This window comes from Acinonyx jubatus, chromosome B2 (assembly GCF_027475565.1).
Source record: "Acinonyx jubatus isolate Ajub_Pintada_27869175 chromosome B2, VMU_Ajub_asm_v1.0, whole genome shotgun sequence".
Taxonomy (NCBI): Eukaryota; Metazoa; Chordata; class Mammalia; order Carnivora; family Felidae; genus Acinonyx; species Acinonyx jubatus.
In genome coordinates, this window is record NC_069385.1 from 262,119 (window position 1) to 275,758 (window position 13,640).

At 48.1% G+C, this 13,640-nt stretch overlaps 1 protein-coding gene across 22 annotated transcripts in view; it reads right to left on the reverse strand.

Moving 5' to 3' along the window:
* Nucleotides 1-13,082, reverse strand: part of FAM120B (family with sequence similarity 120B) — a 95,004-nt gene extending 81,922 nt beyond the window's left edge. For 17 of the 22 annotated variants that reach the window (XR_001430830.3, XR_001430829.3, XR_001430828.3 and 14 more), the window contains exons 1-2: nucleotides 12,920-13,077; nucleotides 30-1,751 (exon numbers count right to left, since the gene is read on the reverse strand). Coding sequence is in view for 13 of the 22 variants with exons in the window: in XM_053221938.1 (XP_053077913.1) it covers nucleotides 30-1,730 (1,701 nt within the window). In the remaining 9 variants the exon portion in view is untranslated. Of the gene's footprint in view, nucleotides 1-29; nucleotides 1,752-4,553; nucleotides 4,692-12,919 lie in introns of those variants that run through there. The other 5 variants (XM_053221935.1, XM_053221933.1, XM_027056417.2 and 2 more) reach the window with 5 other exon arrangements.
* Nucleotides 13,083-13,640: the final 558 nt, after the last annotated feature.

Sequence of the window (13,640 nt, forward strand, 5' to 3'; positions counted from 1 at the left end):
GTCAGATTTGGGTGGGCACATCTACATACCTTTAAGATTTCAGGGTCTGAAACCATGGTTACTTGTTGTTTGATTTCAGGCTCCATATTCACAAGGTCTTCTTGTTTCATTCCAGGGTTTGTACATACAGGTGCTTCTAGCTTAAATTCAGGGTCTGCACCCAGAGGTGATTTTTGCTTGAATTCAGTGTGTGTATACATGGGAACTCCTTGCTTGGATTCAGAGTATGTACACATGGGAACTCCTTGCCTGTATTCAGAGTATGCATACATGGGAACCCCTTGCTTGGATTCAGGGTATGTACACACAGGATCTCCTTGCGTGGATTCAGGGTGTGTACACACAGGATCTCCTTGCTTGAATTCAGGATGTGTACACATGGGAACTCCTTGCTTGGATTCAGGATGTGTACACAAGAGGAATCCTTCCTTGGAGCCAGGATCCATACACACGGGAACTGCTTGCTTGGAATCAGGGTCTGTAGAAACAGGAACTCCTTGTTTGGACTCAGGATCTGTACACACAGGAACTCCTTGCTTGGATTCAGGATTTGTCCACATGGGAACTCCTTGCTTGGACTCAGGATCTGTACACATGGGAACTCCTTGTTTGGATTCAGCGTCGGTACACATGGGAATTCCTTGCTTGGAATCAGGGTCTGTACACAGGGGAACTCCTTGCTTGGATTCGGGGTCGGTACACATGGGAACTCCTTGCTTGGATTCGGGGGCTGAACTCGTGGATCCCACCTCCTTGTCCAAAGTTATTAAACCCTTAGGTTTTTGGAAAAACCATGGAGATTTCTGTCCTGGCAAAAGATATGATGCCACACCCTTATAAAAAAGAGCTTTGTTTGGTCCCAAAGGTAACATCTCTTCTAACTTTTTTTCACCTTGATGCAAGCGAAGAACTTTAGATATATGGTCTGCTACAGCTAAGATGATGTTCCCTTTTTTGTCAAAGTTCTCCTTTACGGAGGTATAGGAAGACAAGCACTTGTACCGAAAGCTTTCAAACATGCCTTCTGGAATAATATCGTTGCCAAGCAGGCAGGCCAGAAGAGGAAGGTCTGCCAGGCTGATATCTAGACTCTCACAGAGCTTCTCTCTACAGAGCATGACAGTATCGAGACTGTCCAGACAGAGCTCACTAATTGAAAAGTAGGGACAGGTATCATAGATTAAGTAGTCGGTGTCTTCTCCAAGAATACCAAGACAGTTATTCTGGAGGCCATAAGATGCCACCTCATAGTCGGCCTCTTGCAACGAACACAGAGTTTCCTGACCCAGGCTCTTCAAAGCAAATCGTGTAAATATGGCCAGCCCTGAGGGGATGAAGAACATGTTTCTGCCAGGCTGCTCCTTATGTGACTTGATATAATGGAAAATCCTGGAGATCTCCCTGTTGTTCTTTAGTCTTCGTTTCACCCACTCATCTCTCTTATCCTGCTCCACCGTGCCATCAAAGAAGAATATCAACCTGATGCCAACAGCTGTAAAAGTCTTAACAAAATCCCGCAAAGCAGAGAAGTATTCCCGCCACTGGCCACCGCAGATCCAAGATTCAGGAGTGTACCAGTATCTGAGACAACACATGGCATCAACCACAATGGTAGGAGTACATCCAGGATGCTTGCTTCGGTGGTGTTCCGCCAGTTCTTTGAAATTCACTACTGTACATATATGTGGGCAGGTACTGCCCACGAATCCCTGCAAACCTCTCACACCCATAACTGACCTCCTGGAAAGGATCTGGAAAGGAAAATAAATGAGTTATTATGACATTATGACTAGACATAGGATACCTTTTAAAGTAAATAAACAGAAGACAATGCTTAATATTCGCACTCTATTTTCAAAACACTCTAGGCACTAACAAGGTATGTAACATGGCATACCGGTTAGAAGCCTAAAGAGTTTTCACTGAAGACACAGAGGAACCTTAACCTAAGCATGAGTCACCAGAGTCGGCCTTCCTAAGGACAACACAGCACAGCAGTCCTCTAAGATTTGTATTAAAACTGTTAATGAAGGGTAACAGTTTTCAAAAAGTCATCATTTCCCATCTAGGAACTCAAGCAGAAGTTAATTTTGAAAGCCCAAAACACAGACAGATGCACGTAACACGGACGCTTCTCAAAACCATCTTGCTGAGTGAAAGAACGTAGACCAAACGGGAATACACACCATGTGACCCGTTTGTATGAAATTCTACTTCACCGAGAGTGGGGCTGATCTGTGGCACCAGAGAGCAGGGGTGGTGGTCTGGGGTAGGGCGGCTGGGAGGGAGGGATTTACATAATGGAAACTCTTGGAGTGATGGATATGCTCACTACCTTAATTGTGGTGATAGTTTCACGGGTAAACACAGGCTAACCCTCGTCAAACTGTAAACTGTAAGTGGTTTACTATTTATCAAGTATACCTGAATAAAGGCATCAAAAAGAAAAACACATAAAACTTCACCCTGTCAAATGTAACATCTGAGTTGGTGACTGGCTTTCAGTGGAAAACTGTCTACTCTAAAATGCAAAAACAGGGGCACCTGGGTGCCTCAAGTCAGTTAAGCATGTGACTCTTGATTTTGGCTTAGGTCATGATCTCACAGTTTGTGGGATTGAGCCCCACATTGGGCACTGCACCGACAGCATGGAGCCTACTTGGGATTCACTCTTTCCCTCTCTCTCTGCCCCACCCCCACGGTCACTCACTCGCTCTCTCTCAAAATAAATATATAAACTTAAAAAAAAATGCAAACACTGACAAAGTAGTAAAAAGACTTCAAACTGAAAATCTGGCAAAATCCTAAGCAGAGTACTTTGTATAAAAAGTAAGGTGTCCTATGTATAATAAAGGATGTAACATATGACATTCTTTTTTTTTTTTTAAGTTTATTCATTTATGGAGACAGAGCGCAAGCAGGGGTGGGCCAGAGAGAAAGAGGGAGACACAGAATCCAAAGCCGGCTCCAGGCTCGGAGCTATCAGCACAGAGTCTGACGTGGGGCTCGAACTCATGAACCGTGAGATCATGACCTGAGCTGAAGTCAGATGCTGAAGCCACCCAGGCGCCCCATGACATTCTTCAAGTAGGTAATAACATCTGTCACTGGTCAGAAAAAATTCCATGATGACACCTTTGATCTTAACGGCCTATAATTTTCACTTTGGTTTTCTTTTAAGACTCATCATGGCTTCATGTCCACTGATAGAACAAACAAAAAGTCCTTATTACACAAATAGCTATGGGAGGACAAACAACGCCTCTCCAGGCTCGGGACTGAGGGCGGCAGCCATCAGCTGCCAACACACATCGGTGACGTCCAGCCTCGCGGCGCGCTCGCCTCCTACCAGACGGCACTGGGCACTCAACACACAAAATCTCCAGTCTTTAAAACATCTCTGACAGGCAAAACACTGTAAGCTCTACTTTACAGGTGAAGAAACCGCAAATAAACCACTATGTTGAGAAAAGGTACCCTCACACAGGACTGTCTTTTAAGAATTTATTGCCTGTTAATGGACACTGGCCCCTAGTAGGATCCGAAGTTGCGTATCTGTTTAATGGCCACGAATATTGAAAATATATAAACATGGAGTGGATATAAACCTCACACATTTATGTTGAAACTTAGAAAATCTTGCCCATTAAGTTACTGAATATACCCCTCAATCCACTGCGGAAAGAACCCTCATAGCATTTACCTCGGGAACATGACCAAGGTAGGAGTGTCTGAAGCCCAAGCTGGACTTCACGGTTATCTCAGCTACAAGGAAGTTCTACGGTTTGGGCCTCTGGGTGCGGACCCTCTGTTTACGAAGGTTCTGCTGTGTTTCTGAGGCCAGATGGTTTTTGTCCTGGTGTCCCAACACAGCAGTCTGGCCCAGGTTTGGAAAGAGAACCAAAGAACACACATAAGGGTGGTCAGGATGGATTAAAGAAACGATGCTTAGAGCGCATACACTGCGGCCATTATTCGGTGCCCAGCTTTGAAAACAGCAGACTTGCGCGCTTTACTGAAGGCGGTCTTCCGGATTCCGACTCTGTCTGTACGATGACCTGAGACTCCCCCGCTTCCACCTGGTTCCCTGGGGGGTGCCCAGCATCCGACAGGGCCCACCGCCGGCGCAGGAGGATCCCCTCCCATCCAGCCCACCGGCGCCGGTGGGACCTCCCAGTCGGCCACTGGCTCGCTCAAGACGCACGTGGAGATCAAGCTGGAGCAAAAGAGATCAGTGCCCGCTCCCACACAGACGTGGGCTCCCATTTGTGCGGCGGCTCCGCCACATTCGGGTTGGCTGCCTTCCCTCACCGATAAAAAGGGATTTTTGTTTCAAGCATTTTTCTACTAAAACTGCAAGTGACAACACTGAGCTGCTCCAAACACTCTCCTCTTTATTTTGGGAGAAGTCAGGCTCAGCCTCTGCTTTGATTTTATTCAAATGTTTTCGTCCTTTCCCACCCAGCAGTGAAAAGCTCACCATTGTAATTAAACATGTACGGGTTTTTCCTCTTTCGCACTGCCAATTTCTCACATTCTGAATCGCAAATTACCTCAGGAATGTTCCGCTACGACGTGCTCTTCTACAGTATTTACAAAGAAAACCCCGGGCAGGCGAAGACCTGGGACTGGTGACTCTGGACGACGTCTTCCGGTCCTTCCAGCTCTGAGGCTCACGCCACCCGCCCCTCAATGAGACGCCTAAGTTCACATGAAATGAAACGGCTAAGAAAATAAATTCTGTGGACACTACCGTTTTAAATAATTGTAGGTTTCCTTTTTTTGGTGAAGCCTTTTGCTGCGAAGAGCATGTATGGCTGACCCTTGAACACAAGTTTGAACTGCATGGGTCCACTTGTACGTGGATTTTATATATACATACACACATATATACATAGTACAGTATTATCTTTTCCTTAGGATTTTCTTAATAATGTTTTCTTTTCTCTAGCTTACTCTAAGAATACGGTAGACAATACAAATGGCACACAAACTGTGTTAGTTGAGTGTTACCAGTACAGCTCCGTCAACACGCTATTAGGAGGTAAGTTCTTGGGTGGGGGTCAGAAGTTTATTTGCAGATTTTTGACTGTGCGAAGGGGCCAACTGTACTCAGGTTTTCATTCTTTAAAGGTGGTTTTAAAGGTGACTATAAATATACACGTACATATACCTACATATACACAATTTTCATTATCTAGATATCGTTCAGAAAGAAAACAGATGTCTCATTAGAGGAGTTTCTTGCCCAAAGTACAATCTAGGAATCACTTCCCTTAATGCAGGCCTCCTCAGGGCAGATGATGTCACTGTGTCACATCCCCAACACCCAGCACTGTGTCGACATGCCAGGGGCCCAGTAAGTACTTGCGAATAAATGAATGAAAAGAAGGCATTGAAGTTTATGGACTCCGTTTGCAGGCAAATAAAGAGTAGGAAGCAGAGACCCTGCCCTCAAGGAGCTGACACTGATTTGGGAAACAAAGCCTCAAGGCAGGAAGTTGATGAAGGAGAAGCAGGCGCACAAGTACAGAGCGTGTCACACGGGCAGGGGCCTCCTCCTAGGAACGGCGTCCCTCTATACAGCTGGACCCGTCCCAACATACTGGTTACCGGGAAGTGAGGACACAGAAGATGAAAGAGAAATCCCGAAGTCTCTTTATTCACAACCTTCGACGATGAACCCTTAGAGAAATGAAAGGTGCAGTGAGTGCCTCAGCACAGACACATCTCTATACCGCCACTGACAGAAGGGGCCGAGTCCCTCTGGACACAGGGACAAATGGACTCGTGGACAACCCACAGACGGGGGGGCGGGAGGGACACCTCCTACCCAGAGATCAGTGTTTGCAGAAGGACAATCGGTAGCAGCAGCTCTGGCCACCCTAAAGCACCAGCATGCAACAATGTCAGAGCATACTTTTCCAATGGGCATGCAAGTTAACGAGGAAGTCTGTACAGGGGACGCTGGTTCAGAGGGCACCAAAGAGCTGGAGTTCACTGAAATGAGCTATTTTCAGCCGGAGACAAATTCAGCTGAAGACCTACAAAGCAATGAAATCAAAACTTTGGGGTTTACGTTTATCAGACAGAAATAATTTGTATCTGTACAAGACAAAAACCTATAAATTGACACATGGAGCATCAGCATCTGGGCTCTAATCAAGAGTAAGTGGCAAAGTCACAGAGGCACATTGGGTTAGAAAACAACAATCTTGGGTGAATCTGTTAAATAACGGCCCGCACGATGGTGACAAAACACACGGTCCTCCTTTTTCTTTGCTTCATTTCCAAGTCAGGTGTTTCCTTCCCCGGTCACATGCTGGCCGGGCCTGCGCCTCAGGAAGGTCACCTTGTCGCTGGACATGGAGCTTTTTTCCCTGGCTCCCCACCAACCTCACCTACAAAGGGAAACCGACAGGGACCCCCGTCAGCACAGCAAGGCAAGAAAGAGGACTGAAAACTCCGTGACATGAATACCTATGCCACAGCAGCACATGGGACAGGGTTAGCTCAGTGTTTACTGAATATTCATGAATGCACAAACCAGGTGAACAAGCAAGCTGCAGGCGGCCGCCACTGCGCTGGTGGCCATGCTTCGGAGCCCCTCCACCCAGGACTCATGAACGACCGAAAAGATGCCCCACCGCGGCAGATTTCCGTCAGACTCCTCTGGGCCCTCCTCTCAACAAGGCCTCAACCTTGGGCATCTGCGTGCATCCTGGCTGAGTCCAGTCTCAGCAAGAGTCCTGCTGAGTCTGTCTGGAGAAGATCCCTGCCCTCAATAGATGATCACCCTCAAGATCCGATCAAATGTGTCATCCCCTTGGTTCTTACTGCTGGCAGGCTACAAATCCCCAGGCATCTTTGCTGTGTTCAAAGCTGAGCCCCATCTCTCTCCCTTCGTGGAACACCCCTATTGCAATAATCTTGAGTAAAACCTTCCGTACTGTTTCAGCAAGTGTCAGGACATTTTTTCTCCCACACCACATCTCCATGAAGCTCTTCACATGAGAAACGGAAAGCCTATAGCTATTCTGATGTACACCGTACGTACATCATACATGCAGGGTGTCCTGGGGGGCCCTCCAGGACACAGTCAGGCCATGACCACTGGTGCCAAGATCCAGAAAACTGGCGCATGGCTGATGTAGGCACTCAGCAGCTGCTAGGTCAACAGGTCAGGTCCCCCCAAGCAGTGCCCTAGGGAGAAGTGACAGACCGCTAGGCAGTATAATACTGTCAATAAGAGGGAAGGCTCTAGTGAATTCAGATTCTAACTTCCACTCAACAGCAGTAAAATACTGAGCAAGTTACTTTATTCTATAAGCTTCATTTTTCTTATCTGCCAAATGAGGTGTATAAGACCTGCCTCATATACTGTGACACAATTTCACTTGTATTACAAATTTATTCATAAAGCATACCATCATCGCCTAATGTTAGTAAAATCATCACAGCACCAGTCAAAATTCTTAAGTTATCTCAAAATTTAAAACAAAGCTTTATAAGTTTTACTGAGGTTTTACTGTATTTATGATTTTTACAAGTTGGTTTACTTTTCACTATCGGAAATATATTCACAAAAATGTTCCTAATTTAACAAGTAGTCACGTCCTTTGCAGAAAAGTCAGAGATAGCACAAAGGGGGAGGAAAAAAAAGACTACTCGTAATCTCATCTTCCGAAGACAATGACTACAACAATTTTAGAGTACATATTTCTAGCCTTTTTTATTATTACTCACTGTTTTTAAAAATAGGGATACTTTTCTGTAATCTACTTTTTTGTCTTAATTGATCATGAATAGATTTCCAAATCATTGTGTTAAACTCCTCCTGCAGTGTTACTTTTAATGGATGCACAACGCCAGAGATAAGAAAGCGAATCCCATCTGTGTACATAAATCTTTGAGCCCATCTCTGAGCACTTCCTTGGGACAAATCTTGGATATGAAACTGCTGAGTCAAGTAAAAGCACATACCGGTCCTGTTTTCGACAAGATATCATTTGTAGCTGCCACTCATTAGTACTCAGTTCTCAACAATACCAAGGGATCTTGTCTGAACATACATCTGGTTTACTCCTTCAGCAAGCACCTTAGGTCACTGACTACGGCAGACCCTCTCTACCAACAAGACACAGGGGCCCTGCCCTCCAGAGGGTTATGCTTCATCAGGAAAACATTCAACCAACAACAGTCACTTGAGCATAGCTATAGGCCAGAGAAATGGCACAGAGCTGGGGAATACTCAGCAGGAGGACCCATCCCAGATCAAGGATCCACAATGGCTGTCCTGAGCCAGGGCACTAGAAGTGAGCCTTGACGAAAGGCAGGAAAGACGGGTGCGCCAGATGGAGATGAGACAGCAGGCAGGCGGGAGGCACAGGAGAAATAAGGAGTGAAAATGTTTTAAAGTTTGTAAGGCATCTTTTTTTTTAATCAGTAAATGGGTGTTTCTAAGGTGCTTAAGACATGTGTTCTATTCAGCAGTTTTACCTGCAACGCTACTTATGTGTTCCTCGAACATGGCAAATGGAAAAAAACAAAACAAAAAACAACCTCTGTGTGGCCAGAACTCTGATTTAAAGGAGGAAGAGTGAGGCGATGATGCTGCAGACAGGGCCAGATAGCACAGGGCTCCCAAAGGACACACAGGCACCTGCACTTCTTCCCAAGGGAGACCAGGTACTAGTCAAGGCTCCTAAACAAGAACATTTTAGAAACACTCACCTGACGCGGTGGAGAAAGGATGGAGACAGGCAAGACTGGAGATAAACGACGGGGCGCTGGGAGGCACTGGTTGCTCTCGCTGCCCAACATCCAGACACTGACTCTGGAAGAACCCTGACACTGGTGGGGTGCAGAGTCCTAACTCCCATTGCAAGACAACAGAGGAAGAGACCCTCTTTTGGCCCCCACACACGTACCAAAGGCAAGAGTTCTAAGTTCCCGTATTTGCTCCATAAATGTCCATCTAGTGTTTACTGTACTCCAGGCCCTGAGCTAGCGGCTGTGGACACAGCAGCAGGCAAGGCAAAGTCACTAAGATATGAGCCCTGAGAGAGGGAGTGAAAGGCACAGGGTCCATCAGAGAAGAAAGCCTGGCAGTGTGCACACGTGTGTCACAATGCACCATATTGCACACTTCCTCTAAAAGCCCCGCAGCAGACATCTCTAGTCCCACGGGCCCATGATCCGTTTTTCAGACTTGCGACAGGCATGCTGTACCAGCCAAGAAGGAAAAAGAGCTGGTGCTGGGCGGCAGTGTGTGTGCCACATCAGGGCACCTGCCGGAGGCCACAGACAATAGGAGAGGCGAGATTTGAACCCATCGGCCTCCAAAGCCTATGCACCTTTTACTAAGCCACACCCCCACCTAACTGTCACATCGGGGTGGTCTGGTTGCTGCCGGCTCCAGTGCTGGGAATTACCCTGCGGGTGTCCTCAGCCAGAGAGCTCTCCTTCCTGAAGGTTCCCCCAGTCATAAGGGCATTAACAGAATAATCAGGACTGAAGGAGCAACCAGAACACTGGGCCTTTCCCTAACCCACTGCAGCTCTACAAAACCCCTTAAAGACAATGACACATAATGTGAAAATCACTGTCGCTGAACACAGGTGAAGACGCACGTATGCATGCACAAATTTATGCTTCGTTTATTCAGAATTCAGGGTAAGAATCAATATAAACTCACGAGTTAAGGCTAAAACAATTTATTCGTAAGAGACTTCTTCAAGCTCTTACTTATATCTACAGACTATTTCTTCATTCAGTTCTAACAAGAAGCTTCCATGTCCACAGAAGAGAAAAATATGGAAAGGGCATCTGAAGCAGGCATATGTACACCAACAGCAGCAGGAACTGCTGAGGGCTGAAAGCAGGAGAAAGCAGAAGAACAGGAAAACCAAAAAAACCCGAGAGACACAAAAACTCCTTACAAATAACAGCGGAATAGCTTCCCGCGCCTCAGCAAGTTCTAACAGTATTACATCACAACTAACAAATTATGTTTAAAGTGTTTGAGATCATTAAAGAAAGTTTATACTACATCCAATGCATTCTATTAACAAAGCAGGGAAATGTTATATTTTACAAAGACTGCCACCCTGAAATGCGAGATTTTAGTGTTTACTGGGCAAAAACCCAGAATTAAACTATCCAGAAAACTCCACTGTTTCAAACAGAATTACCTTCCTCTTGTCCTGGGTGGCGATGGTTTGAATATAAATGACTTTACAATAACGCAACACTCTGGGCTACAGCGCTAATGGGAACAGTAGTTCAGCTGCACAGCCTCATGGAACCTCACGAGTCCCGGCAGGACTCTGCAGCTAGACAGGCATACTCAAGGACCTACTGGTTTGGTCCACGTTATAGCAAATGTTCTACAGCAAAAGCAGTGGGTTCCTTCTTGTAAGGATGCTCAGGAGCTGGGTTTTTGGTTGGCAATGTCTGACCGGAGACAAAACATTTAATCTCTTTGTAGATCATCGATTCCCTTTTTTGTACAAATTAAATAATGATTTACCTCTCAATTTGGTAGATTTTAACCTACTGCTACAAAATGCTTTAAAAATATCTTATTTTATGTAAGTAATTTAAGCCTTAAACAACACGTTTTTAGTCTGTGAAGATCTTCCCGACGGCACTTTACAAAGAAACATATGTAAGAGCAAATCAAAATAAAAAGTGATTCATACTTATTATGAAGCCTTATGAAACTAACTTACAGCATAAGGGTTACCTCACTTTCAAACTACTGAAAGGATGCAATTAATTCCCCTGAAGAATTTTCCATGTATTGCTGTAGCTTCTTCCAGAGATAAGAACTGCTTTTATGACCTCAATTAAACAGACTTTCCTTCTCACCATTAACCTTTTCTTGAAAAAGGTGGCAACGCAGCAGTGAAATCAATACAGGCATCGCTGCAAAGGTTCTGCCAAATGCATGCCCCTCCCCGGCTGAGGGTTCCAGCAGGAACTGGGCTCCATTCACTCCTGTTCTGTCTCCAAGCCCCGATGATTAGCACACACATGAAGGGGAAAGTCTGAAGGACAAGAATGCAAACAGCAAGACAGCAGGATGTGACAAATGGCCAGTTTCACAGGGATCCAAGTTGTGCAGGGCCTGAAGCCTACACGGTTGGGGTCCTTCTTTTTAAAAACTACAAAATTATAAACACAAGACCACTGAGGTCTTTCCCAGTGTCTTGGAAGGGGCTCATGAAAGTGAGGGACCCTGAAACCTGGTCTTCATTAGCTTCACAGTAAATCTACCCCATAAACGACACCCAGGTTAAGGCTCAGGGATGGGGTAGGACCTCAGATGCCACCTCCTTGTCTTCTCAGTTTGCAGGCGAGAAAACAGCGGGCCAGAAGTGACCAGAGGAGAGGGCGCCACGTGTCGGAGAGATTAGGGGTTTAGAAATTATACAAGGTAGGTAAGAGGGAAGGTGGTTCAGAGACAGTGTGCGTACAGACATGGGCAGTGAGGGGTTTGGCACAGCTGGGATGCTGTCAGCGCTTTTCCTGAGCACAGCTGGTGAGGAAGGACAAGTGCAACTCTGAGACCAGCGTGACCACACGGTCGGCGAGAACCACTTCGCAGAGCTTAGGGATGGCAGGAGACAGGGTGACGAGGAAATCTAAACACAGACAATGTGTGAAGGCTGTGCCGTTGCAGAGAGGCTAGCTCCTACGAGCAAGGCCCAAACACGGGCAGGTCACTGAGCACAGGCAGACGTGAGGCCATGACTCACAAATGACAGAGACCAAGGACAAAAATAAAGGGCGACGTGACTAGAGGAACCATGAAATACAGCTCCAGGCCAAACAACTTAATACGCTTGGGAGGTGAGCAGTCAGCAGCCTGATGCTCCAGACTTGCTCCCCAAGCCGTTTCTCACTCTCTGAATCATCTCAAACGTCAAGCCAAAAACCTACAAGTCATTAGAAATACCAACACCTCGTGCCTTTCGCATCCAACTCACTCCAAGTTCTCTCCACTACCATTTCCGGGTTTAGGTTTCAAAGCTTCTCTCCTGCACAACCGCAAAAGCCCTCTTGTCATGATGTACCATCACCCCACGCCATCATCCTACACCTGCCAGGCTAACTCTTAATAATGACATCTGATCACTTTACTTCCTTGCCCCAAATTCTCTGTAACTTCCTGCCATTCCCCATCGCTAGGCTATTATCTTCTACTTCTATTCTCTAACCCTACTTCTTTAAACCTCAGCTCAAATCCCCGCTCCTGCAAAGACACTTTCCTGCCCCTGCTTGGCCACCGTAGACAAGTCGTCCTCTCGGCTATCCATACACTGGTCTGCCGTCTTTTCATCTTCCTTTCTGCAAGGACTTAGCACTTGCTAGGGGCTGGAGCCCCGGCTGAGGACAGCCCAGACATGCCTGGGGGGAAAAGCACACAAGTTTTGAGACGCGAGTGCAGACATCAGAGGACGCCTCTCTGGGGGCGATCACACAGTCGTGCAGCCGGGTAGCCGAGAAGAGTGGAGCCGGCATTGGCACACATCTCTTGAAGGGACCGTCAGGTCAGGACCCGGAATTGGCACACGTCTCTTGAGGGTCGGGTCAGGATGACACCAAAGAGGAGGAAGCGAAGGTCGCAGCCGGGGGGGGGGGGGGGGGGTGTCGGGAGGTCAGGGAATGAGGTGACAGGGACGGAGAGGCCCAGGAGGGGAAAGGCGGTGGGCGGCGATTCCCAGGTACCCGGAGCGGGGCGGCGGGGCTGAGGGCGGGCAAGGCCGCGGAGGGCTCGGACCCGGGCCCAGGGACCCGCGACGGGGTTCACGGCCGGGGCGGCCGCGACGGCGCAGAAACGCGAGCGCAGCGAGCCGAGCCCGGCAGGTGGGGAGCGGTCGGGACGGCGCTGGCCCCGCAGACCCGGCCCTACCTAGAGATACGCCAGCACAGCCAGAGACGCGCCCGCACCGCCCTCGGCCCAGCCGCAGCCGTCTGCGCACTTCCGCTTCCGCCCCAAGCGCTTCCGCTCGCGGGAACCTCCCTGCACGGGGGGCGGGGCCTGCCCGGCCGGTTCCCCAGGCTCCGGGGAAGCGAGCTGCGCAGGCGCCACGCCCGTGTCCTTGGAAACCGCGCGTTGCTTCCTCGGTCGGGGTCACACGGTTCCTGCGCCTCCCGTGGGCGTCGGCGGGGCGCCACCTCTTTCCTCTCCTTTCTGCCGGTGCTGCGCTGCGGGCCGCGGGTGGATTGAGGCTGGCCGCCTGGGCTCGTTCGCCCTGCTGGCCTGTGGGGGCCGACGCTACCCGGAGCCCCTGGCGCCAGTTTTTCGGGGACCCAGGTGACCGCCGCGGCCGGCTCGGGAGAAGGTCAGGCTTGCCTGAAGCCCGGCTGTCCCGAAAGGCTCTTGGAGGTTGCCGCTCCGTCGGAAAGCAGAGCGCTCTCTGAAACCTTTTCTAAGTCCAAACGGTGCAAAGCGAAGAGTACACCACTTCGCTTTTAGGAAAGACCTGCACTGGTGCCCCGGTGGCTTTTTTCATGCAAGCGGAAGTCCTCTTCGGATTTCTTTGAGTTAGCGGAAACGCGCTGACGAAGTGGGGTGACAAACTTTGGGAAACCGGGGCAAACCTGTGTTAACCAACTCTGAATGTGCCCAT